We start from the raw sequence: 27,792 nt of genomic DNA on the forward strand, positions 1-27,792 counted from the left end.
CTACTGATGATGATTGCCTAGATCTATTATTCTATTAGAGGTTTCAAAATGGTGACATCCTAATTCCATCACTCCATCCATATTTATTAAGTGCCATCTCGGCTCAAATATTCGGTTATCCTGAAATACAATTCCTATAGGAAACTCGAGATAAATGTTTAATTCATTCCCTTTATTTTCTAGTTTCAGAATGAATTGGTGTCATAACAACTTTATACAGTAACCAGTAGTACCATTATAGACTCAGGGATTTTTACCTATTTAATATGTTTGAGCGCTTTACAATAACTAGTGTTTGCATGTTGAGAGCATCTCCTCTTTGGCCAGAAGGAGCCCCTTCTGGTTGTCTCTTGTGCTCTTTCAACATGACTCCAGAAATCTTTGGAGCTTCCCTGCTTTCTGGTCCAACAGGATGGTCTCAGCTAATCTTACTCATTGTCTGCCCCATGACTGCAATCAGCCATTTCTGCGAGAAATCTTGGGGGTTTTAGTAGGCAGTGGCACTTAGGGAATATATTCTGGCTTCAGGTGTGCTCATTGAACCTGGTTGCTTCTAGACCTACGTCAGCTACTTTCACCACCATCTTGAACCCTCTTGTCTGCGTATCTTTTTGCCGTACCTGACAAGCCAGCATCTAATTCATCCCCTTTGTCACTAGGAAGAGAAAGAGCACCAGGTATAATAAAGTATAGGAGAATATCTTTGTAACCTCGGGGTAGGGAATGCCCTAAAACCATCATGGACATAATCATAAACTTTTGTATACCAAAGGACACCATAAACAAAATTTTAAAACAAGCTATAGAAGAAAATATTCTTAATATTTATAAGTCGAAGCACTAGTGGCCTAACTGTAAAAAAATATCTAGACATCAATAAGAAAAGACAAATCCAAATGTACAAATGGATATAAAATATACATAGGCAACTTACAGAATACCAGTGTATGGCTAAGTGACATTTGAAAATATATTCAACCTCACACATAATCAGATATATGCAAATCTACACAATATGAGATGCCATTGTTTTACGCATCAGATTGGCAAACATTTTTAACTGATATCAAGTGTTGGTGAGTATGTGGGAAAACACAACTTGCTAAATATGATAATTTAGTACAACTTTGGTGTTACCTTTGAGATTTCATTTTAATTTTGAAAAAAAATTCCTCTGTCTCCCATCAACCCCCTCTGCCGCATACACACATACATAATAAATAAATAGCATATAAAGGCGAGATTATTTGCTTTTCACATTTCTAATAGCAAGTAAGAACCTTTTGCTACCAGTGTACCAAAGTACTAAAATACATGTAGTTTGCTTTGCCTTTATCTGTAAAAAAGAGAAACTTACAAATTCAGAATCAGAGGTAAAATGTTTTAGGTGTGATTTTTGTATTTTTCCATGGGGAAAGGACTATTTTTGTCAGTAAAGTGACCACAGTTTAGAATAAGTTAAGAAAACATAGGCCTGGATTGGGAAGAGTGGTTGGTAGATAAATGGATTTTTAGAAAAGCCCAATGGCCAGTCAGATGACCATAGGGGTGCCTGTAAGTAATGAAATATTAAAGCTGGTGCTTCTGCAACAATCTCTCTCAGTTGCTGTGTTCCACACAGGTTGCTAGAGCCCCAAAAGAAATGGGTTGTATTTGCCCCTGAATAAATTGACCAGCAGCCGTATTTTACACTCAGAATAGAATGATTTTGTGAAAATTTTTCATCCTGTATGTTTATGAGCTTCTTGGATACTTACTTCTGCACATCCAAGGGGTCACCTGGATTTTATGATAATGTCCCTGGTTAATTCGGAAACAGAACACACAGTTTTCTTGTTTATTGGACTCTGATTTCCCTGCGTGTTGACACCAATGGCTTGCTCTGTTTTTCGTAGACAGGCATTCCAATTTTTCAGTGAGCTCAACAAACTTCGTCAAGAGGAAACTAGAGGTACTATTCCGACATGACACGCATTAAAAATTCCTCTCACTCGTATTTATAGTCTGATGGAGGATCAACAGTGTACCAATTTAGTCTTGCGGCAGAGTGACATTTTTGAAACCATTAAATCTCAAGATAATGTGCACACACAGAATTCAGCCACATAAGCTGACTGTGAGCGGGGAGCCGCTAGCACTAATGTCGCTTTATTCCTGTTTTGCTCTGTTGTGGATTTTACCCATTTCCTATTTTCTGTGCCATCGCTGGTTCTAGCCCCTGTGGATTCATATTGCCCTGATGTGAGAAATAAGACTAAACAAAATATTACTAAGATTGACAGATACTGCATCTATTATTTTTACTACTGGCTTTTTTTAATGTTTCAAAATCTTAGGCTGGTCTGGGAAATTACAGTAGGTGCGCATATGAGCTGTGAGTTACTCCCGAGTGGAAGATGTGTGTGTCAGGAGAGCAGAGTGTGTGTGTTCGTTGGTCCTTGCTGCAGCCTGTTTTTGGAGGAGGCCTGCTTAAAACATCACCAGACGGTTACAAAACAGGCGCTGTCACCCTCCGGGCCAGATAGAAAATGGGGGAGGGTATAGGGAAAAGTTGGGCTCTCAAGGAATTTCTCTTTGGTAGGAAAGGTAACCAGGGAGGTGGGGAAGATGTCCAAGCAGATAGGAAAGACGGGGGAGAGTGATAATTAAGTGCATTTCAGGACTGACCCAACAGCTTTTCCTCCAAGGCTGTTATAGGGATAACGTTAAGTTCAAGTTACCCAAAAAAAGAGTTGTGGGTTTTTTTTTTTTCAATTCCTCTTTTATCACTTAGAAAAATACATCTACATCCATGTTTTGTGTTTTCAAACTGGCAGGGTCCTTTTCATTCTTTCCACAAACCGAAAAGCTCTAGGATTGAGCCCTGAGAAGTGCATGTCAATTCCAAGTACTGACCCAGAGACCTTTAGCTTCATTAGCTGTGCGTCAGACTCACTGTCTCTCTGTCTGTCTCTCTCTGTCTCTGTCTCTCCCTCTCACAAATATGTTCATCCCATATTTTTATAACTAGGAAATAATATTATGATTAATCAGATAATCAGAATAAGAACAAATAGAAATATTTGTTGAATGCCTACCCCAGGCCAGGACAGTTCTAGGACAGGGCATATACAGCAAACAAAAGAGGCAGAAGCCTTGCCCTCATGCAGCTGATGCTAACATTTGCCAAGAAACATAGTGAAATACCTGTGGGCTGAGAATAAACACAATGTTCCCCAACCATATCCGGATAATGTTTTCCAACCAGAGAGGTTCCTTTGAAACTCAAGGGTGAGGAAAAGTTTTCTCAGTCGAACACTGTACGGTTCAAAAGCTTTAGGTACTTGGACTCCCTCCAGAAAATAACAGATTCTATTCTTAATTCTGTTAATTCCAAAAATAGAACATAGGATATTGGAATTATTTTGTTCCCACATGTTAATTTAACATACGAGTCCATGAAGTTTCTTGCAATAACTAACACGTTCCCAATCCCTTTATTTATTGTAAGTTGTAATAATAACTGTCACCATCAGAGTCATACAAAAGATACACACATCATGATTTTGAAGTGATCCTGGGTTGTAATACGTGTAATTTCAACTTGTTTTCAAAGAAAGTCAACCTTTTCCAGATATTTCCTTTACAACTTCTAAGTTTGAGAAAGACTAATCTTTCATTAAATTTGTATAATATGACTCTGTTATCTGAGCCTCTTCAACATGAAATACTCGTGGTTATGGTATGTGTACATGGGTACAAAGAGAGATCCCGACAGCTACTAGCCTAAGAGGTCCACAGGGTTCTTCGCTTCTCTTGGCTGGTGTGTGTTCCTTGCAGACACCCTGACTGGTCAGTGGAGCATTCTGGGGCATCTTTGCCTCTAGGTAACCCAACATAAAGCTGTAGCCTTAAGTAATATGTTAATAAAATCGGCCCCCACTTCTCAGTTGCAGGGGAGGAAGGCCAGTGTCCAAGGCCCCCTCCCAGTCTGCCTGAGGCCACTGCAGCCTATAAATTTATCTCATCACAGGGTCAAGAGGTAAACTCTGAAAAAGAGACCCAACCAAGATCAAAACCCTGACTTGTCTCAATGTGAATCTCTATTCTTTGTGATTAACACGCGCGATGTTCACTAGTCAGTGAGAACCAGAAGGCAGCTGGGTGGGGAATGAGTGTGTCCGTAGCGCTGTGTCTGCAAGACATGGATGCAGTGGTCTCTTAGGTGATGATACAGTGAGCAGTGAAGTTAGAAGAACACTCTTACGTTGGTCGTCAGCCACAAAGTCCCAGCTGGCAAAGAAAACTAGCCTTTACTTTCTGTGTCCAGATTTAAGCAACCAATAAAGTTTGCTTAGTGATGCTAATAACAGTCTCATGGAGATGGTTTTATCTCAACACAGGAAACGATGCCAGAGGTCTAGAGTTGTCTGGCCATATGGTCTTGGGAAACTTAACAACACTGTGCCTCAGTTTCCCTCTCTCTAGGATTGGGATAACAATAGTAATCTCCTCACTGGGCTGTTGTGAGAATTAAGAGTTAATGAATGTAATGTGCCCGGTTTATCTCAAGTCCTACATAAGTTCTTGTAATTATTATCCTCATGGTTTTTCTGTTAACTGTTACAGTGCCAGTTCTTCTGTGTTGAAAGTATTTAAAATGTCAGATCATTTTCTTTTCCTTTTCCTTAAAATTTTGCCTTTAAAAACAACATCATCTGGTAGTTCTCACAGATCCATCTTTACAGGGACAGCCCCCTATTCACTGAGGTTTATTCAGCTGTATCTTGGCAATTTGGTATAATGTATGCATTCTTTGACTCAACCAATATCTACTTCATCCCTACTGTGAGAAAAAATTAAATACTTCTTCTCCGTTCCAGCTTCTGCACCAGTCCTTAACTAAGTCGAAGCACACACTTAATTGTAGAAGCCAGGACCAGAAAGCCATTTGCCTTTTCCTTCTTATGTCTATATGCAATTTGCAAATCCTCGAGTTTTGCCTTCCCTGTAGAATTTTAAATGACAGACCATTTAAGAATGAAGATACCTTTTTTATAGCCAACCACTGATCTTCAGGTCAGTGTTACCAAGTCCTTTGTTGGTCATGATCTTTGTTGGTGTAATCCAACATGGCAGGGTCTCTGTTAGGGTTGGGAGTGGGGCCAGTCGGGCTTGTTGGGGAACTGTGTCTTATAATCCTGAGTTGCAGTAAACCAGGAGCTTGACTAGGGTCCAAATGGAGGTTGACCTTTGGATTCCTTCCCCTTGAATCTGCTTGGTGCACATGGCAAACATGCCCTTCCACCCTGATCCTCTGACAACTGCCACTCAGTTGAGATTCAGGGAGGAAAAGAAGAGGAGGAGTTATTTCTGCTTTCCTCCCAACCGTGCTGCACTTGGGTCTCCTAACTGGTGGCCATTGTCCTGCGGCTCTTCCTGCCGTAGGACACGATGCTGAAGACATCATTCTTCACCATGTTTTCTTTACTGGCTCTAAGTCATGCCTGTCACATAGTTAATAACTTGCCAAGGAGTTTTCTTCCAATTCCCTTACCCTCGTTCCTTGTTTTTTATTTTTATGCCAGGAAAGAAATACAAAAGAAATGTTGGAATAGAATAAGCATGAAGGGCCATCCTTTTAATTTGAATTCATCCCACATTTCTTTCCTCCTCCTCTTTTGTTCTAGTTGGGAAATTTAGGGCTCTAACTATCTTTTTTTCTCCCTCTTAATTTTTTTTCCAGGCAGTATTGCAGGGTTTTTTTAATAGACTTTATTTTTTAGAGCAGTTTTAGGTTTACAGCAAAATCAAGCAAGAAGTACAGCAAGAGAACAGAGTTCCCGTATACACTCTGCCCCCCACACACAGCTTCCCCCTCTGCTAACATACTGGACCAGAACTGTACATTTGTTACAACTGATGACACGTCATTGTCACCTGAAGTACATAGTTTACGTTAGGGTCCACTCGGTGTCATATGTACCATAGTTTTTAACTGCTAAATAATGACACATACCCACCATTATAATATCATACTGCCCTAAAAATCCTCTGTGCTCTGCTTAGTCATTCCTCCTTCCCTGCCTGGAAAACCCTGATCTTTTGTTTTTAATTGAAGTATAGTTGATTTACAGTGTTGTGCTAATTTCTGCTGTACAGCAAAGTGGCTCAGTTATGCACATACATACATTCATTTTTTATCTTCTTTCCATTATGGTTTATCCCAGGCAAACACTGATCTTTTTATTATCTCCATAGTTTTGTCTTTTCCAGAATGTCATGCAGTTGGAATCATACAGCAGGGAGCCTCTGCAGATTGGCTTCTTCACTTGGTGATATGCATTTATGTTTCCCCCATGTCTTTTATAGCTCGATTGCTCATTTCTTTTCAGTGCTGGATAATATTTCATTGTCTGGATGGACCACAGTTCATTTATCCATTCATCTATTGAAGGACATCTTGGTCACTTCCAAGTTTTGGCAATTATGAATATAGCTTTTATAAACATCAGTGTGCCATTTTTATGCGGACAAAAGTTTTCAGCTCCTTTGGGTAAATACCAAGGAGCATGATTGCTGGATCATTTGGTTTCTATTCTTTTGAACTTATTAAGGTGTGTTTTATAGCCCAGAATGAGCTCTATCTTTGTGAATATTCTCTGTGAACTTGAATATGTGTTCCAGTATTGTCGGATGAAGTATTCTGTAGATGTCAGTTATTGATATATCAGGTTGATGGATGATGCTGTTGAGTTCAGCTATGTCCTTACTCAGTATCTGCCTTATGAATCTGTCCATTTCTGGTCGAGGGGTGTTGAAGTCTCCAGTGATAGTAGTGGAATCATCTATTTCTTTCTTCTTGCAGTTCTATCCGGTTTTTTTTTTTTTTCACATAGTTTGATGCTCTGTTTTTGGGCACATACACATTAAGGATTGTTATGTCTTCTTGAGAATTGACCCCTTTATCATTACCTAATGCCCTTCTTACCCCAAATAACTTTCCTTGCTTTGACATTTGCTTTGTCTGAAATTTAAAAAGCTACTCCTGCTTTCTTTTGATTACTGTTACCAGGTTATAACTTTCTCCATCCCTTTACTTTTTTTTTTTTTAAAGCAAACACTGTTTTCTTTCTTTTAATATTTATTTATTTATTTATTTAATTTATTTATTTGGTTGCACCAGGTCTTAGTTGCAGCACATGTGCTCCTTAGTTGTGGCATGAATGTGGTCTCTAGTTCCCTGACCAGGGATCGAACCTGGGTCCCCTGCACTGGGAGCTCAGAGCCTTAACCACTGCACCACCAGGGATGTCCCTGCATCCCTTTACTTTTACTCTACATGTATCTTTATTTTTAAAGTGGTTTTCTTCTAACAACAGATTAGTCGGGTCTTGCCTAAAGTTAGCAATAAACATTTACAACCAAATCAAGTCCACTTGCAAATAACACTATACTGCATCACAGTTAGTGTAAGTACTTTAGAATAATGAAATATGCCTAATTCCTCCGCCATGTCCCTTGATTCATTCTATCATTCACTTCACTCATACATAAACTATAACCATCAACAGTATTGTCGCTGTTATTATTTTGAACAAACTGTTATTTGTTAGATCAAATAAGAATAAGCAAAATAAAAGTTTTTATTTCACTTTCATTTATTCCTTCTCTAATCCTCTTCTTTATGTAGATCTCCTTCTGACCTATGTCATTTTCCTTCTTTCTGAAGAACTTCTTTTAAGATTTCTTGCAAGGCAGGTCTACTGGCCACAAATTCCCTCTATTTCTTTTATTTATTTATTTTTTATTGAAGTATAGTTGATTTACAATACTGTGTTAATTTCTGCTGTACAGTAAAATGATTCAGTTATACATATATATACATTCTTTTTTTATATATTCTTTCCCATTATGGTTTATCACAGGATATTCTCAATTTTTGTCTGAGAAAGTTTATTTTTCCTTCAGTTTTGAAGGCTAATTTCACAGGGTACAGAATTCTAAGTTGGTGGTATTTTTCTCTCAACAGTTTGAATATTTCACTCCACTCTCTTTTTGCTTGCATGGTTTTTGAGAAGAAGTCAGGTATAATTCTTATCTTTGCTACTCTATAAGTAGGGTTTCTTTTTTCCCCTTGGGCTTGTTTCAACATTTTTTCTTTATCTTTGACTTTCTGAAGTTTGAATACGCTAGGTGTAGAATTGCTGGTATTTATCCTTCTTGGCGTTCTTTCAGCTTCTCAGGTCTTTGTTTTGATGTCTGACATTAACTGGGGGAAATTCTCAGTCACTGTTTCTTTGGATAATAGAAATAGTGGCTTCTCTTTCTTCCTTTCTCCTCTGGTTTCTCACTATACACGTTACACCTTTTTTAGTTGTCCCAAAGTTTCAGGATATCCTGTTACCTTGTTTTACAGCCTTTTTTTCCCTTTGCTTTTCAGTTTTGGAAGTTTCTATATTCATATACTCTGGCTCAGAGAAAGATTCCTCAGCCATGTCCGTTCTCCTACTGAGCCCATGAAAGGCATCCTTTGTTTTTGTTGCAGTTTTTTTTTTTTTATCTCTAGCATTTCTTTCTGTTTCTTAGAATTTTTCATCTCTCTGCTTTTGTTTTCCATCTGTTCTTGCATGTTGTCTACTTTTTCTATTAGAACCTTTAGCCTATGACTCATAGTTATTTTAAATTCCCAGTCTGATAATGCCAACATCCCTCCCATATGAGCCTTATTCCAGTGCTTCCTCTGTCTCTAAACTGTGTTTTCTGCCTTTTAGTATGCATTGTAATTTTTTATTGATGTCCAGACTTGATGTACCAGGGAAAAAAGACTTCTGCAAATAGGTCTTTAGTAATGTGATAGTAAGGTGTTGGGGGAGAGGAGGTGACCTATGATTGGGTCTCAACCTGTTAGTGAACTTGTGCCCCTGAACTGTGACCTGCACAGGTGCTTCAGTGCCCCCACCTTGGGTGGACAGGATGGCTGGAGACAGCTGGATTTGGATATTTTCCTTCCCCCAACAGGTTCCCCCTTCCTCAACCATCTAGTAAAATAGTATTCTTGAGGGCAAGCCCTTTTAAAAAGCACAGAATGTTCTGGGTGTATTTCAAAATGTCCACTTTCCCCCTCCTCCTGCTGGAAGCCCAGTTTTTTCATTCAGTCTTTACTTTGAGAATGAGGTAGGGTTCCTGGAGATAAAATTCAAAAAGGTGTGGGGTACCCCTAAGTCTGGACACCCTTGGAGTTTTTAAGTCTCGGACTTGTCCACACTGACCCTCCAATAATTCAGTTCTAGTTTAGGTTTTTCTACCCCAGTGATGGTTCTCACACAGATTTCTGCTCATGGGTTTCTGCTCTGGTGAGTTGTGATTCTCTGTATCCTCCTGTTTGTCTCTGTAATTTGGGGGGCATTGGTTTGCCCTGTGTCCTCAGTTATCTGACAAGTTAGAAGGAGTTGTTGATTTTCCATCTCTTCAGCTTTTTACTTGTTGTTAGGACAGAGTGATGACCTCCAAGCTCCTTACATGCCCGACCATAAACCGAAAGTCCTCTCTCTAATTTTTTATGCTCCATTTTTAGATGTTGGTGGGAACATTTTTAGTTGTTGTTGTTACTAAGGGTCTTTGAGATTCATGCAATCCAAATTTAGAGATTTGAGATTGAAATATCTCAGGCAAACCATTTGTTTAAAAATCAAAATGGGAAATAAATTTACTTGTGTCTTTAGATAAGATTGCAAAGAAAATTGCCTCCACTTCAGGAGTTTTCCTGCACAAAACACTATTTCATTAAGTTCACAATGTTTTTCTGACAGTTTTTAAAGTTTTCTTTAAAATATAAAATACAGATCTGAAACACAAAGTCCAAAAGAGAAATAGATAGTAGAAAAAGAGAAAGAGAATAAATTTCAATTTATCCACACTCATTCCCAGCTCTCAATTCTAAATCTAACCTTCCTCAACCATCTGTAATTATGGACTCGCATTTAGCTGTGCATGAGGACGAATCAAAAATCCCCAAGCAATGACTCAAAACCTCCGTGACCAAGCAAGCTACTTTTGATTAGGAGGTTGCAGAAAAACTGTCTTTTCTAATGCTTTGGTGTAACAATTGTGAATTCAATTAACAAGCATATTTAATACCACCTGCTTTGTGTAAAGCGTTGGCTAGGTGCTAGTAAATTAATCCTACTTTTTTCAATTCATAATATTTAGTTATGAGGTGATAAGAGTATTCACGTTTGAAAGCAACTTGGTGATAATTCTAATGTAACTTGTACGGAAACGTAAATGAATGAAATGCTTTACTAGACACAGCACATTGTTCTAGAATGGGTACCTTTGGGGTCAAGAGAGATCTGGGGTGCAATTCCAGCTCCACCATTTGGACAATTTACTTAAGTCCTTGAGACTCAGTTCCTCCATCTATAAAATAGGAAGTAAGAATAGCTCTTACCAGGTTACTAGGATTAAATGAGAGCACACTTGCAGAGCACTGCCATACAGTAGTTATGTATTATATGTCAGTTTCCACTCCCTTCCCTTCCAACACAATTACGTTTCTAAGTGCTGTATTCGTGGAGAGCAGAAGTGTCCACAAACGTGCTTTGTTTGGGCCACATAGTCTTTTAAATTTTTAATTTGAATTATTTGACAATACTTAGAATTCAGATAGTTCCTATAAAATCTGGATTTCTGGTTTCTGCTGCAATTTACAATGTCTGGGACCCTCATGGGACATCCACCCTCTGGAGCTGAGAGGCTGTCTCCCGTTCCGTTTCTCCAGTGCCCACCACTCCTTATTGCCTTAGACTTGCTTCACTCCCTTGCAGTACCTGCCTGGTCCCCAGTGAGACATTTGTATCTGTGTTCAAAGGGTGAGGTTAATGCAGGAAGGCTTGCTGAGGACGTGGGAGCCATGTTTTGAAGGTTCACGGACACAGAGTATACGCTTAACGGACATGAGCTTAAAGCTGTGGGTCTCCAGCTGGACCTCTGCTGGATTTGAGCAGGTTCTCATGAGTCCTTAATGGGCTTCTTTTGCGCTTAAGGAAGATCAGCAGTGGAGTGTGTAGTGTGACATCACTGAAATTAGTTCGCACACGGAGGATTAGAGAGGAGAAAGATCTTTCCAGTACAAGCTTGGCTTTTATTGGAGCACACATCCCCCCCTCCACCACCACCTCCCACCAGCAGTAAGAAGCACTTTCAGTGTCATTTCCTAACCTGTAAGGATTAGAGAAACACAAGCAAGAGAAGACAAAGAGGGAAGTCTGGCGAACTTGACTGTCTCTCTTCATAGGCAAAACAAAAGAAAATATTGAGGCAATTATCTGCATAACTCAGTCCAAAGCAAATTAAAGAAATTCCAGCAAAGGGGGGATGTTTTGCCTGAATGATGGCACTAATTATCTCGGTCCTCCACTTTAGTGCTCCTGGGGAGACCTGGCTTAAGAATGCTTTTCCAGTGAGCTGGCAGACGTAGAAGTGGAGAGCAAATGTACTGTTGTAACTGCATCTGTGGGTCTGGAGCCAGTGCTACCTCTATCCAGAACACCTGTGGAGAACATCCAAGCCTAGACTCTGCCTCTTAGACTAGCATGATTGGCTGGAAAAAAGGGGGCTCTGGAGAAGATGACCAGCATCTGCACACTGGCACCCAGAGGAGCCATGCCAGCTTCCTTTTCAAAACCTTTACAACTTTTTTTTGTAAACGCATATTTTTTTAATTTTTATTGAAATATAGTTGACTTACAATGCTTTGTTAGTTTCAGGTATACAGCAAAGCAATTCAGTTTTTTATATATATGTATTGTATATATATATATATGAATATACATAAGAATATATATTCTTTTTCAGATTCTTGTCCCTTATAGGTTATTACAAGATATTGAGTATTGTTCCCTGTGCTGTACAGTAGGTCCTTGTTGGTTATCTATTTTACATATAGTAGTGTGTATCTGTTAATCCCAAACTCCTAATTTATCCCTCCCTCTCTTCCCCTTTGGTAACCATAAGTTTGTTTTCTATGTATGTGAGTCTATTTCTGTTTTGTAAATGAGTTCATTTGTTCATCATTTTTTTAGATCCCACATATAAATGATATCATATGATATTTGTCTTTCTCTGTCTGGCTTACTTCACTTAGTGTTACAATCTTGAGGTCCATCCATGTTGCTGCAAATGGCATTATTTCATTCTTTTTTATGGCTGAGTAATATTCCACTGTATATATGTATGACATCTTTATCCATTCATCTGTCAGTGGACACTTAGGTTGCTTCCATGTCTTGGCTATTGTGAATAGTGCTGCTGTGAACATTGGGGTGCATGTATCTTTTTGAATTATAGTTTTCTCCAGATGTATGCCCAGGAGTGGGATCGCTGGATCATATGGTAGCTCTGTTTTTAGTTTTTTAAGGAGCCTCCATACTGTTCTCCACAGTGGCTGCTCCAGTTTTATTATACATTCCCATCTTTACAACTTCAACACTGTCACAGAAGTTATAGATCATTTTCATTTTTCTGTTTAAAAATGTATCTTTTTTTTCCAACAACTTTTGGCAATAAAAAAGGGGCAACTTATTAATGAAACCCTTCTGCCTTCCAAGTATGAAATCAAAAGATTATTTTAACTACGGGCAAGAAAGCATTTGGATTATGTGGCATTTGGAAATGAAAATAAGGTTTATCCATATGGTCTAATGTTGTCAGTGTCTTACACTGCATTAGTAATCACCTAATATGGGGGTGATTTTGATTATGCAGCTCATTTTAAATTCTGTGTTCTAGGTTAATCAGAGTCAAGATGATTTACTAGAAATAGCTGCCATTTTCTTGTGTACATGCTAAGCGCTTAAGCAAAATTAGAATATTTAGGACATTATATTTTTAGTATTACGGTGCTCTCATCTTCTTAAAGCTTCTTGCTTTATACCTTCTTCTTAAGCATCTCTAATTCTATTCTTGTCTGTCCTGGGTGCATCAAACAACTTCCGGTAGTAAGAGCTATAAAAATGTGTTTTATCTGTGTATTCGAATGTCAGTTTCCCTTAGGTTTTTATGGGTTTTGTCCAGGTCTCTGGAACTTAAGATTATGGGCTTCTGGCGGTTAATGAGCATGTTAGAAAGGCCGGGGTTAAACTCTGTCTCCAAAAGAACTGGAACTCTCTCTGCCTTCCAGGGCCTTTTTGCATCTCGTTCACCCAGGGAGGGAGCCTGAGGACTCACTCCTCTGCAGAACTTGGCAGGGAAGCTGACAACTTGACTTTTTTTTGCCTTCTGCCCTGTTGACCAGCCTTGATGGGGAACTACTTTGGGTTCATTTGGGGTTCGGTCCAGTGTCACAGCCATCTGAGGTTCGGCAGATGCCCCAGAGGCCTCCGTCCATGCAGGCTGCCTCACGGCCTCCTCCCTTCCCACACCCACTCCAGCGATGCTGTCCTTACACCTCGCCTGGGTTGTTCTTTGGTTCTTTCTGCAGGGCGCCCCTTAGATTCATTGCTTGGATTATTTCGGTTTTGTATGATGAATGTCTACTAGGGGGATCTACTCTTGGACCCTGAATATGGCATGTCAGGAGAAAAGTTAGTAACTGTAGAAGCCTATCAGTAAGTATATCATGACTGCGTTGTACTAGGGTCATTGGCCCTTTTACTTTAGCTCATAGTAGGAGAAGTGTAAGGTAATGTTTAGGCTGTACGTTCCTAACATGACTGAGGGTTTTTTTTTTAATTGAAGTATGGTTGATTTACAGTGTTGTTAGTTTCAGATGTACATCCAAGTGATTCAGATATATATATATACTTTTTCAGATTCTTTTCCCATATAGGTTATTGCAAAATATTGGGTATATTTCCCTATGCTGTACAGTTTGTTGTTTATTTTACATATAGTAGTGTGTATATCTGAACTGTCTGAGTCTGTTTTGTAAGTTCATTGGTATTACTTCTTTCTTTCTTTATTTAATATATAGTAATATGTATATTATCTGAACTGTGTGTGTCTGTTTTGTAACTAAGTTCATTTGTATCATTTTTTTTTAGGCTCCACATATAAGTGATATTATAAGATAGTTGTCTTTCTCTATCTGACTTACTTCGCTTAGTATGATAAACTCTAGGTCCATCCATTGTTGCTGCAAATGGAATTATTTCATTCTTTTTTTTAATGGCCGAGTAGTACTCCATTGTATATATGTATCACATTTTCTTTATCCATTCCTCTGTCGATGGACACTTAGGTTGCTTCCATTTCTCGGCTATTCTAAACAGTGCTGCTATGAACACTGGGGTACATGTATCTTTTTGAATTATGGTTTTCTCTGGATATCTGCCCAGGAGTGGGTTTGCTGGATCATATGGTAGCTCTATTTTTAGTTTTTTAAGGAACCTCCATATTCTCCATAGTGGCTGCATCAACCTACATTCCCACCAGTGGTATAGGAGGCTTCCCTTTTCTCCACACCCTCTCCAGCATTTACTGTTTGTAGACTTTTTGATGATGGCCATTCCGACCGGTTTGAGGTGATACCTCATTGTAGTTTTGATTTGCATTTCTCTACTAATTAGCGATGTTGAGCATCTTTTCATGTGCCTTTTGGCCTGAGGGGGTTTTTCTGAGGACAGGCAGGAGATGGGTCTCCTCTGCATGTCTGCAGCTGGCAGAGGACCTGCCATCTAGAAGGCATCATGAGACACTGTTATGGATGAATACCACTAATTCCATGCAAGTGATTCCCGGGCGTTGGTCAGTGCACCTTTTCCATCCTCACGCGTGTCTGCATAATGAACTCTCTGTCCCAAGGAAACTGGCCAGGAAGCGGAAGGAGACGATGAGCAGCACGCGGCAGGAGATGACGGTGATGGTGAGCTCCATGGACAAGAGCTACGCGGAGCAGGGCACCAGCTGCGACGAGGCCTTCTCCTTCATGGACACGCACAACCTCAACGGGAGATGTGAGTGCTGCGCGGCGCCTGCCTTCGGGGCGGCTCTCGGGTTTCCGGGATTCCACGTGGTGCCGGGGGTTAGGAAACAAAACCCCCCAGAGAATTCTCAGGCCCCGTTGGTTTCTCCAGTCCCTTCAGATGATCCTGGACACGTCCCCACGTGCCACGGTTGCTTAGGAACGGTGATGTGGGAGGGGTGACGGGACCAGAGCAGACAGCACGGGCAGCCACGGCCACGTTTCTGTAAAGACCCGAGAGCAGTGACACGGAGGCTTCCCTCCTCACCCAGAGGAAGGCACCCGCTTCTCACCATCCCCGTTGTTATGCAGCTCCTGTCTGTAAGCGAGGCAGGTGTGCAATCACACGGGGGAAGCCCGTTATAAAACAGCTCACTAAATGGCAGTAACAAGCTAATTGTTTATTTGTTTAGCTGACAAGTTCTGCCTTTATTACAGGGCTGTTAGTGGCAATTAATAAGCTAAATTGTATTTCCACTTCAGAAGGCTTATGTTTCACACCAGGTGGGTAAACGGAGCTCAGCTTAACACCTTCCATGCCGCCACCTGCCATCCAGGTACAAGGCGTTATTTTAGGAAGCCAACAATTACATGGATTGTATGAATACAAAAAGTGCAGTTGCCGTGTCCCTGGTGATCTTCTTGGGGACCAAAAGTAAATCCTGTGGCCTGTGCCTAATAATGTGGTTCACAGCCCTGACAGGTTCAAGGTCAGAGGTTTCTTTAACGTGTGAAATCCATGCCCAAAGGCTGCTGCCGACCCTGGCTGTGCAACCAGGATGCTGGACGGCTTGCGGATGGATAAAGGACAGCTGTCACCAATAGTAATAAAGTAAAGGCTGGGGATTGGGAGAATCACAGAGACACGGTCTCTGGTGCGAGGGGGCTGATACCAGTGCGGACGGTGTGCGCCCCTGTCCTGACCACCCACCTGGGCTGTTGGGATCCGCATCTCCCCCAGCCCCCCACCCTCTGTGATCACGCCTGCTGTGGTCAGCACCCTTCTCCCACACCTGCCTTTCCCCTACATTCAGCAAGGCTTCGTGGAAAGGCGTGTTCCTTTCTGTTCACAGTGGCTACCATTGTCCCCCTTATCCCAATTAGAGGCCCTGCGTTTATTTATCCACGTGCAGCCGCGGCCCGCTGCTGCGGGACTTCAGCAGACACGGCTGTCACCCCGGCGGGCAGGACTCACTCCTCAACCGTGGTCACTGTCCTTTGCCCTTTCATGTCATTTTCAGTGTAGGTGGCAGAATCTGGGGTACTTCAGTTTACCACAAATTCCATCCCTTTTTTTCGTACAATTTTCTCTGCTTTTTTGTAGCAAATATATTTTCCATTTAAAGATATGTAATGCATTTAACTGCCAAAATAAAGCAACTTGGGATGCATTTGTGTGTGGGGGGGGGGGCGAGTCCTTCCCACCACAGACAAGATGAGAATTTTTGTCAGAGCAGTTATTTCTTGACCAACAGTGTGGAAGGGACCAAGCGGATACATGCTCGCTCTTTCCATGATAACCCATTACTGTTCCAAATCTTCTATTTCATGGTGAAATTCCTCATGAATAAATTTACTTGGAATTGCCTGCCCAAAGAGCAGAAACCTACATTGGTAGTTTCTAGGCTTTTGAAGTTTGAGCAACAGGAGGTATTTGCCTCTGGACAGGATATTTAATTTGGCATTGACTTTTTTAAAAATGAATGTATCTGTGGAAATCCAAAACTGCCCATGTAGAGGGGGCTGCTGCAGCAGTGGGGACACAGCTTCTGGGGCCCACCCGCCAGGAGGCGTTATTTGATGCTTCCATCCGTAAAGCCAATGGAGGAAGCATGGCACGAGGCGTTCCACTGACCTCCCGCTCTCTGAACAATGGGTAGGTCTCATCCAATGCCATCCACGGGCAGTGACCCTAATGGTAAACTTTGTCATCGTCATACTCTCTAAATGCCTTTAAATTAAAAGAGCAGTTACTGGGGAAGGAAGCTTTCATGAAAAGTGTTCATTAGACCACTAGGCTTCTAGCCCAGACCTACTCCAAGCCTGGATATGTTTGAGATCTTTTAGGATTGGGAAGCAAGTAGTTTTTAGGAATGAGACGGTGAGAAAACCGAGGTTGGAGAATTTAAAAATAAGCCCGAGCACATTTATAAGAATGAGGAATAATCCGTCCACCAAAGCAAATGGGAGTCTTACCTAAAAGGGGGGAAAGTAGTTATGGATAATGGGTATGGGTTTAATTCTTATACAAACAAAGGGTTTAAAATATGTTTTTAAAGGTGAAAATAAACATAGTTATTTTGTATCTGCTTTGCATATTTTTACAAAACAAATAAAAATGTCAGCAGGTAATAGGCATTCTGCTCCCTGACCATGGCATGTTTTATAGGTACTCGGGTTTTTGTCCTTGTTTTTATCAATTGCTCTCTTTTTTCCTGGCAGCTTATCATAAGCATGCATTATAAATGTGATACTTCTCTATTTTAGAAAAATATAACTGACAGGCAGCCTGGGTTCTGTCTGGTTCTGTCATTTGCTAACTCTATACTTGAAAAATATAAACACAAGTAAAATCATTGTCTGAAGGGAACTGCTCCAAGAGAGTGATAATATATTAACACGTCATCAGGATAAAGATGACGTGCAGTAACCACAGGGATTTGGTAGAGCCTCCCATAAAACAGCCATGTAGGTGGGTATTAGTGTCCTGACCAGGAACTCAACATCAAATAAACCGTATAACCACATCAGAGGAATTAAAATTTAGACTTAGATCTAACCAGCTTGAGCACTTGAGCACATTCAAATAGTTTATCCTTACACTTTAATGAAATTAAAGTGTTTTTAAAGCACTAATCAATTAAGATGTTGAAGAGAGTTAAACTGCTTTAAAAATAGGAAATATCCACTTTCAACAGAATCAGATAAATTGGATGGGATTGACTCTACCTCTTAATAACAGGGGGAAGAGAAGGTGTTATAGTTAAATCTTGAGTGTTTCAGAGGAAGATTTCAAAGAAAAATAAGCATGTTTACGAGGATTTAAAGGCCTAATAAGACAACATGTAGGCATGCAGCTTTCACGTTAAATATAGTACACATGGAGTGTCATCTTTATTTTTCATAAAACAGATCATAGCATCGTGAAAAGCCCCCTGAATATCCAAAATAGGAGCAAGGTGAGGATTTAGCGAACTGCAAAAACATTGACATTCGGAATATTCTCCAAAAGCCATGTGTAGACACACTCTCATACTTAGTTGTAAAAATCAGTTCAGTGTACTAGTAAAATTCTGCAAGCAAAGGCTAGAAGTCAAAAGGGAAATTAATGAATTTCTTAATCCAAAATGGCGGCTGTGGTTGTGGGTTTTTTTCCTTCATTTGTGGGATCAGAAAATCTTTTCAGTGAAAGGGGGCATGTCCTCTAAAGTACAAGTAACTCCCCGCAGAGTCAGTGGAGACTGATAGTATTTACCACATAGACTCGGGTAAACCTCTGTTGTTTCTTTGGTCAACAGTCTACCCAGTGTGGTTTCCCCATGAGTGACCTCAGGGCCATATTTTCTGGTGTTGCTTCTCTACCCCCGCTGACATGCCTTTTCTCTTATTTACAGCTGTGTCTTCCCCATCGTCCTTTACCATGAAAACGAACACCCTGAGCACATCGGTGCCTAATTCCTATTACCCAGGTAACAAAGCTTTCCGTTGTTTCATCTCTTCATAAACCCTGAGCAGTCAGAATCACCCAGGGCTGACTTTGCTGCCCAGGATGCTTTAGGAGCTTAGCGTGTTTGAAGTGTTGTAACCCGATGCTTTCTATGGCTTTCTGCGGGAAAACTGGGGGGCCTTTCATCAGTCATTTACTGTTCTTTCTCTTTTTACTTTCTCTGCATTGACCTGCTTATGATGTATGACAGACCCATTTGTGCCAACTGCAATTTTAGGTGAGAACATTTCCCTTTATCACAGTTTATTAGAGGAGTAATTTCTAAAGTCAGTGGCCACTCTGTAGGAGACGGCAGTTTGATGCAAGATCGTAACCCGGACACGGGGGTGGTGGATGGCCTGGAGGGGTGGGGGGGGTGGGCATAGATAATAAAAAGACTTTCTCTAAACAGTCTCCATTGATAAGAAGGGTTTGCCGCGTGTGTGTTGGGAGTGATACCAGAAGGTTCCAATGAACGATCCCGGCTCCAGCGCTCTCCCTGTCCAGGTTCAGAATTAAAAGTCAGCTTTGATCCCAAGGAAAAGCACAGTTTGTCGTCACTCAGCTGTGTACTTGCAAGACCTAAAGTCTGTCCAAAGTGGTGACAGTCATAAACGTGAAAATAGCTTCTTATTATTTTCACTTATTGCTAAGCACTGAAAACAGCAGTTTCAAAAATAGCATTTTTCTAATTATGCCAAATGTTATGCAGAAAAATCATCACAGTAAAGACTTGGCCCCCTCCCCCTCCTCGGAGCTACCCAGGGCACCCCCGGCATTTCAGATGCCTGTCACACAGTGGAATTTCAAAGGAGCCGATGTTCTCAACAGCAAAACGACAAGGTGACACTTTATAATCACATGGTTCATTATGTGTCGGATGTCACCGGAAATGAAATAAAATGTTAGCCCCCATGGGGCAGAATGCAATGAAAGTAAGAAATATTCCCAGCGGGGGTTAAAGAAAAAATCCCATTTGTCCAAATATAAGAAGGGTGAGGAGAAATGGCATTACCTGGCCATGATAGAACCAAACAAGCATGAGCTGCTGTTGCCTTTGAGACCGTAGCCCGAGCGTACCCGGCTATGTTCTCTCTCTATCAGTACTACTAACCTTACGGAAAAGGAGCGCAACACAAACGACTTCCAGGTGTGTAACCATCCGTCGCAGCCAGAGCTCCATCCTCAGCTGTGCCAGTCCTGCTTCCTAACTCTCTTTACAAGGGTTTATATCTTGGCAACATAATTTTTCCCCCTGTGCTTCTCTTTTCTCTTAAGTTGTTATGACTTTCATGTAGAGGGTGGGGGTTTTTTCCCCCCCTTATGGTGTTTTCTGGGCTTGATTAAGCAAGTTTGTTGCTTGAGGAAAAAATGAACTCAGACAGAAGTTGAAGAATGGACCTAAAGCAGACTTTCTGAATTTGCATCATTTTGAGGACTAATAAACAAACCCCACTAAAGCTGCCACCTTTTAATCCTGACTGTAAGGGAAAGAAAGCTGCATTTTTATCCTTTTCAAAAGTGAGGGGCACAGGCTAATCTTAGGTGCCCGAACAATGCAATCTAAATGCAGATGACATTTGCAGGATCTCTTGATAGGCGAAGATTTGCGGTTTCTTTGTGTGCCTGGCATTCATTCGGCAATTCCTCTAGTAGATGTTCTGACCTTGGGGGAGCTATGAGTGGGGAGGGCTGAGATGTGCATTGTCAGAGGGAAGAAAATGTTCTGATTTCACAGCAGGATTTAGATAAGCTTATTAAACAAATACCATCTTTTAAAGTTGGGGCTTTGTTATTACGAACACTAATGACATCTTTTAAAGTTGGTTAGGCTTCTCTACAGAGAGAGAGTCACTTGAACAGACAATTCAAATAGCAAAAATGATGCACACTGTGAAAAATAAGTCAGCCAGATCAACAAGTAACTGTTACCGTGTTGAGCTGGTACCAACATGCCAATGTGACAAATGGCGGTGCTTGGGGACTGTCCCTTCCATGTCACTCGGTGCGAAGGTGAATCCATATTTTACATAGGTTATCACTTGAAACCATGCAATGAAGATATGCTGTACATCTACCCTGGCACTTTTTGGGAATAGTGCTATTTTAATTTACACTAAGACAGGAAGATGTGTTTTGTTGTGACTCACAGCTTAGCACAATTAAATCCTCTAGTGCCTTTTATTCTCACAGGCTAAGGTGCCCAGCCCTAATGTATAAAACTTTAGCGTGCCTTTATATCATTTTCTTGCAAAAAAAAAAATAGATAGATAGATAGATGGATAGCTAGGTAGGACCATCGCCTACCTCAAAAACAGCATCCATTTCAATTCAAGATTTTTCAGCTGGTTCATTGAAAATTCGAGATCGTTTGTTAAAGAATGTAGGTAGAATGAATTCTCAGTTCTTAGAAAACCATCGGAACTTTTAGTGAGAAGCTTTATTTCTGATTTCCTCTTAGCCATAATTTTTAATTAAAAATTGCGGGGAGGTAATTTTTAACAAATATAGGAAGTTAGTGACAAATGATGTATTTTATCAGTAATCATTCTTTTTGAAGAAGTCAGAGGAAACTGATGAATCACTAATTTTGGTGGAATCAAGATTTTCTGCTAGATTAGGTGACACAATTTCAGAACAGATATCACACCAGAAACCTTCAGTTTCCTCGTCGGCAGCTATGTTCTCGGTAATAGTGTCCTTTTCTTAGATGATCTGGTAGTGTTTAAGTGCTTTAAGACGTGTCCACATAATAGTGAGGTCAAGATGTCATAGTGCGGTGGGGGTGATACATACAGTGGGGACAGTGGTGGCCGCTCTGTGGACTTAAAACTTCCAAGAATGCCTCGCCCTGGGATCAGAGCACTGTGAGGGTGCCAGTGGATCCACATGGAAGACCCACATTATTCACTTGGGGAAGTTTAGAAGGTCAGTCCACAGTGGAGGGCATTTAATTACGTTCATCCCAAAAGGTGCAAAACTGAGAGAACGAGAGGCACAGTGGGGAAACTAATTAATGTTCCATGTATTTGAGTATGAAGAGCAGAACTTCCTGCTGGAGCAGCTGAAAGCTCCAGGGCTTCAGGGCTTCAGGAGGGAGCCTCCCCCACATTGTGAGCTTGGCAGTTGCCTACAAGCAAATCCGATGTGAACATGTCCCGGTTTATTTGCAACTGTTCTAATAGATGGGAACATATGAATTTCTAAATTTCAAAGCAAATCCAAATGAAAAAGAAATCATAAAATCAACTTACCACCTTTTTTATTTTGTCTTTGTGTCTTTAGCCACCTTGTAGTGATCCAGGTACCATTTCAGCAGCAGCACATAGCTACACACCTGTGTGCCACCCTTCATACCATGCATCCCAGGTGCTTTGCAATGCAGATAGAAGTGAGGTTTCAAAGCCAGGCCCAGCTCACCAAGCGCCCTTGAACTAAATTTCCTTTGGAGCTGAACTTCTCAGTTTAAACAAACAAACAAAAACCCATAGCTGAATTCCCTATTGATAAACAATCTGGTCATTTTTTTAGTTGAACTTATCTTTTCTTATATGTTTTCACTCTTTATGCCTGAAATCAATTTTGATTTAATGTTCTCATTTTAAGTGACTTTCTCATTATATTTTGATGAGACAGACCCTCAGTTGTAAAACGGCTGAGGGGATTCAGCATTATAATGAGTTTACCTGTAGAATGTGGAACTCTTAACCTAACAGCACCTTCCTGCATAAGACATTTTTTAATAGCTACAATTTCTGCAGTTCATTGATCTAATTTACTAGGAGTCTTCCATTAAAATATAGCCTCTTTAGGCTTATTTGACCAAATTCTGACATTAATTTTGTAATACAATTTGGTTGACTTGTTCAAGAAATTTAAGTGAGAAAATGTATGGAGTACAACTAAGACTTATTTAGTCATTACTTGGTTCATGGGGGATGAAAAGCAATTATGATACTATTTTAACCTCCTTTTCTTACTGAGTGCTTAAATTAAACACCTCCATCCTAAGGTGATGGGAGAAATGAGGCTTTGCCCTCTGACCACCTATGAATAGAAAACTTAACTGTAAAATTAAAACACAAAATAAAAACTACCTGTACTTATTCACGCAATACTATTGCTTATGCCCTGTTTCCTTTTTCTCCTCCTCTTTTCTCCTGATATGTATCTTCTTTAAAGTGCCTATAAATGGTAAGTTCCCCCATGCGCCCGCCCCATGGAGAAGGTGTGGAGGGAATGGGGGGGGGGGGTGTCTTCTCTGTAGAACAAAGCCAGCTGGTTCTGCTGTGCGTTGGCCTGCATGTTAGCTCCTGTAGATCATCCCATGAGTGCTGCGTTGGCCCACCGTATTCTGTCCAGCTTTCTGATCCTGGAGCATGCGAACTGACTCATCCAACCAGGTTCCTTTCTCCGCCCCCTGCCACCCTCCCAGTTATCTTGGATCTCATGTATCATGTCCACGTTTTCATTGCTAGCTTTGTAAGCCAACCCATCTTGTGCACTTTTTCTTTGCTCACAGAACATTCATACAGAGTTGATTTCCATCATCATACAAACTAGTTCACAAATCTTCGGAAGAACACAAGACTGGTTTTGCACCAGGCCTTGATGAAGTTTCAGACCGAAACTTCGATGAACTTGAGCCCCCGAAGGCTAAAGGATTCTTACCAACTAGCTTTGGGAAAGCAAGAGATCGTTTGGACTGCTTTGTAAAAACAAAGATTCCTGCCGCATCCCTACTAGTATTGCCAACCCCACTGAAATCTCTAGACACTTAAACTTTTCTTTTTTGCTGAGCCATCACGGGGATCGTGGCAGCCGTAGGTTGAGGGGATGTCAGCAGCCGCTTAGATTCTCAGCGACGCCGGTGTAGCTGCTGGTTCCCCTCACTTTTTCCACGGCCTTCTTTTCCCAGACGAGACGCACACGATGGCCAGTGACACCAGCAGCTTGGTGCAGCCCCACACGTACAAGAAGCGCGAGCCGGCCGACGTGCCCTACCAGACGGGGCAGCTGCACCCTGCCATCCGGGTGGCCGACCTGCTTCAGCACATCACGCAGATGAAGTGCGCAGAGGGCTACGGCTTCAAGGAGGAGTACGAGGTGAGCACGCACCCCGCACCTGGGCTCCCCCTCCGCCCGCCTGGGCGCGGCGCTGGGGGCTGTGCGACATCTCCCCTAGCCGGTGGGGCCCACGAGGCCGCCAGGAAGGGACCAGCTGTTTCATCCCTGGATCCACTTCCATCCAGCGGTGAGACTTAACCACCGGGGGGATGTCCTACCTTAAATGAAAAGAGGAGAAGTACTTCTTCACCTTTTTCTTTATTCTGCATAAATACGCCATGAAAACAAGAGGCCTGCCAGGCTCTCTTCCCCATTCCTCATCACCTTTCCTGGCTTTTCCTATAATAAAGTCTGATGTTAAATCCCAATAATTTTGAGGGTTATCTCAGGAAGAAGCTGTCCACCTAGAATAGTTGTAGGCCAACCAGCAATGTCTTGCATGGAGATGAGATGGCAGTAGAGGGACCGGCTAGTGTCACGGCAGTGACAGCTGTCACCGTCCCGCCAGCCCAGGGAGCAGGTCGCTGTCCTGGGATCCAGTGCAGGCAGCCCTTGGGGGCCTTTCCAGGAACAGCGATATATACTCTGGCACCATATATAAATGTAGGACTCACCCCTTTCACAGCCTCTGTCCTCAGCCTAATTCTGTTGGAAAGTCTTTCCCAAACTGAAGAGAATTAATTGATTTGAAGAGTCTGGTTCAAAAGAGCACACCTTCACTGAGAGTGTGTGTGTGTGTGTGTGTGTGTGTGTGTGTGTGTGGTGAGGGGGGAGAAGGAAGGAGCTTGGATTTCTCTGTTACCTTATTAAGTAAAATTAGTTCACAATCATTGGTGAAGATAAAGTAGCAGCATGCTTACAGTAAAAATAGGATTAGAAAGCCACATGGCTTAAATCTAAGAACGTGTTTCTGGTACTGCATCTACCTGACTAGCTCCTACTTGTAAAACATCTTGTCTGGAATTAGAGTATTTTTAAAATCAGTTTCTACCACCTCCCTATCCTTCGACGTTCAAACTCTGCTTCTTTCTCCTCTTGGGGGGCCTTCATGATGCCTGAGTTTTATGCCCCAGATGCTGCATTATCTTGGGTTTAGCTTAATTGTCCAAGGCTCAGAGCCCCACCACTGCTCTGCTTCTTTGAAGGCCAGGTCTTTTTTCAACGCAGGCAAATACACAGACACACTTTGCTCTGCTGACACGTGTGTCCTCACGTATTACCAACGACCACAGTTCAAAAGACTCCAAAGCCAAGAAAACAAACACAAACCAGGGCCCAAGGGTTTGATATAAGTCCAGAAAATATTTCCAGATGAAGTTCTGCATTTTAGCCATCCTGAAATTCTTAGGTATGCCTTTAGTGATTTAATTCATAATTCAGTGAAACTGACTGCCTTTGCATATTTCCTCCTGCACTTTAAAAGGCTGGCTTAGGAATTAATAGGATTAAGAGCAAGACTTCCAAAAGCATTAATATCTTATGAAAGACAAAATTAGATTATTGAGAAAATATAAGCCTAATGAATACAGACAGTGTCTTTAGTTCTATCCAGTCTTCTGAATGCAGTATTGCTCTAATGTTTATTAAACATGTTAATGTCAAAGCGATTAGTTATAGGCTCAAATAACAATTCATAAAATAACCTGAGTCCAATTTTTCATGGACTATTTTAAAATACCTACCTTAGGACTTCCAATAACACACCATAGATGATGCGTATTTGAAAGTATGCAGAAAATCAGTTCCGATTCACATCTCCTGAAGAAATATGATTTATAAGTGCAAACTGAAACAGTGTATACTCATCTTAAGTGTGTTATAATTGATGATTAAGAGTTGTTATACTCTGCAATAAAATGTTGTATTAATTACAGTTCAAAAAACTCTTTTTCCCATGCTAGCTATTCAGTGGGTCAGAGAAGACTGTTTCTTTTTTTAATTTATTTTATTGAAGTATAGTTGATTTACAATGTTGTGTTAATTTCTGCTGTACAGAAAAGTTATTCAGTTATACATATATATTCATATTTTTTCATATTCTTTTCCATTATGGTTTATCACAAGATATTGAATATAGTTCCCTGTGCTATACAGTAGGACCTTGTTGTTTATCCATTCTATATATAACAGTTTGCCTCTGCTAATCCCAAACTCCTATTCCTTCACTCCCCCATCTCCCCTCCCCCTTGGCAACCACAAGTCTGTTCTCTCTGTCTGTGAGTCTGTTTCTGTTTCATAGATACATTCATTTGTGTCGTATTTTAGATTCCACATATAAGTGATATCATATGGTATTTGTCTTTCTCTACCTGACTTACTTCACTTAGTATGATAATCTCTAGTTGCATCCATGTTCTGCAAATAGCATTATTTCATTATTTTTTATGGCTGAGTAGTATTCCATTGTATATATGTACCACATCTTCTTTATCCATTCATCTGTCGATGGACATTTAGGTTGTTTCCATGTCTTAGCTATTGTAAATAATGCTGCCTTGAACATAGGGGTGCATGTATCTTTTCAAATTATAGTTTTGTCTGGATATATGCCCAGGAGTTGGATTGCTGGATCATGTGGCAACTCTTATTTTTAGCTTTTTGAGGAACCTCTATACTGTTTTCCATAGTGGCTGCACCAACTTAACATTCACACCAACAGTGTAGGAGGGCTCCCTTTTCTCCACACCCCAGAGACAACTGTTTAAAACTAACATATACAGGTATCCAATCATCACATTATACACCCTAAAGTTATACAACGTTATATGTCAGTTATATCTCAATAAAACTGAGGAGGGGGGAGTAAAAACTTTTCAATGCCAAAATCATTATCAGCTTTTTTTAAAAGAAGGAAGGAAAAAAAAGAAAAAAGAGCAAATACTAGAGAGGAAAGCAGGAACAAATAGGAACGTGCTATTGGGAGAAATATGAGATGGAAAGTTCTGTTAGGAATAATCCTAGCACTCAGTAATTTTCAGGTTATTAAGTACCCCCCTCCTGGGGGCAGGGTGCGGATGTGGGCGGGAGGACCGTGGTGGGACAGAGTAAACGGGACATGAGAAGTGATGCTGGCACAAGGGTAAATCTGTAGAGTGGCCGCAGGGAGAGGGGAACACCTGCTCAGTTTCTCAGCTACATCCCGAAGCCCTCCCGCTCCCTCGCCATCCTTGCCTGCACATGGCTGAATTACATGCCCACATCTTCCCTGGAGGCACAGCCAAGCTTATGGGGATTAATGGGGCAGCGGCAAACCCCAGCTGCCGTTATCCTGCTCGACTTTCCTTAGAGAAAAATCCCAGGGGATTTTTATTCCAGTGTGAATCTGGAAACATCCTTAAGCAGTTATGTTTTAAAGCCCAATTTGGCTTTTAGAACTCTAACCAAACGCACCTCTTTGAATCTTGCTGTGAAGTCTGCATCCTTCCCTCAAACCCACACCAAAAGTCAGGAGTGTGTGGCTGCCTGGTGTCGTGTGAAGCTCGAGGATCAGACGGTAAGAGGCCGTGGTTTGGGAAGAGGCTCTGGTACCAGACTGTGGGTATTCCAGCTCAGCCTGGGCCAAGCTGTCTAACCTCCTGGGCCTCAGTTTCCCCATCTGTAAAATGGGATAACTATAGTATCAACCTCATAAGAGTATTGTGAGACTTGACTCATTTAATGCATCATAAGTACTAGAACTGAATCTGATATTCAGTGGCAGCTTTAGCTAATAAAAGAGGAAAGGACTAATTTACAATAGGATCCAAGGCAGGGCATTCACCCCGTGGTCTTTACAGGGAAACTGTGTCAGTTACAATTTCAGTACCTCTCCTGTGTTCACACTCTGGATAGATATTCACTTACCATGTATCATCAAAACTTGCCATTAAAAAGTAACTTAAATAAATAGGTAGGTTTGACTCTGTGGACAAAGAGTTTGAGAACTGAGAAAATAAGTTAAATATTTTTTTCTTTTTTAAAATATTGGCATATAGTTGACTTACAATACTATATTGGTTTCAGGTGTACAACACGGTGATTTGATATTTTTATAGATTACCCGTCAAAGTTATTATAATATTATTGACTGTATTCC

At 41.0% G+C, this 27,792-nt stretch overlaps 1 protein-coding gene across 6 annotated transcripts in view; it reads left to right on the forward strand.

Annotated features, from left to right (window-relative positions):
• PTPRM (protein tyrosine phosphatase receptor type M) overlaps positions 1-27,792 on the forward strand; it is a 745,633-nt gene that overhangs the window by 579,251 nt on the left and 138,590 nt on the right. For 4 of the 6 annotated variants that reach the window (XM_082418591.1, XM_082418592.1, XM_082418587.1 and 1 more), the window contains 4 exons: positions 14,785-14,936; positions 18,559-18,633; positions 18,862-18,888; positions 23,569-23,756. In XM_082418591.1, the coding sequence (XP_082274717.1) occupies positions 14,785-14,936; positions 18,559-18,633; positions 18,862-18,888; positions 23,569-23,756 (442 nt within the window). The remainder of the gene's footprint in view (positions 1-14,784; positions 14,937-18,558; positions 18,634-18,861; positions 18,889-23,568; positions 23,757-27,792) is intronic. The other 2 variants (XM_082418588.1, XM_082418590.1) reach the window with 1 other exon arrangement.

This window comes from Balaenoptera physalus (assembly GCF_965194825.1).
Source record: "Balaenoptera physalus genome assembly, chromosome: 12".
Lineage (NCBI taxonomy): Eukaryota > Metazoa > Chordata > Mammalia > Artiodactyla > Balaenopteridae > Balaenoptera > Balaenoptera physalus.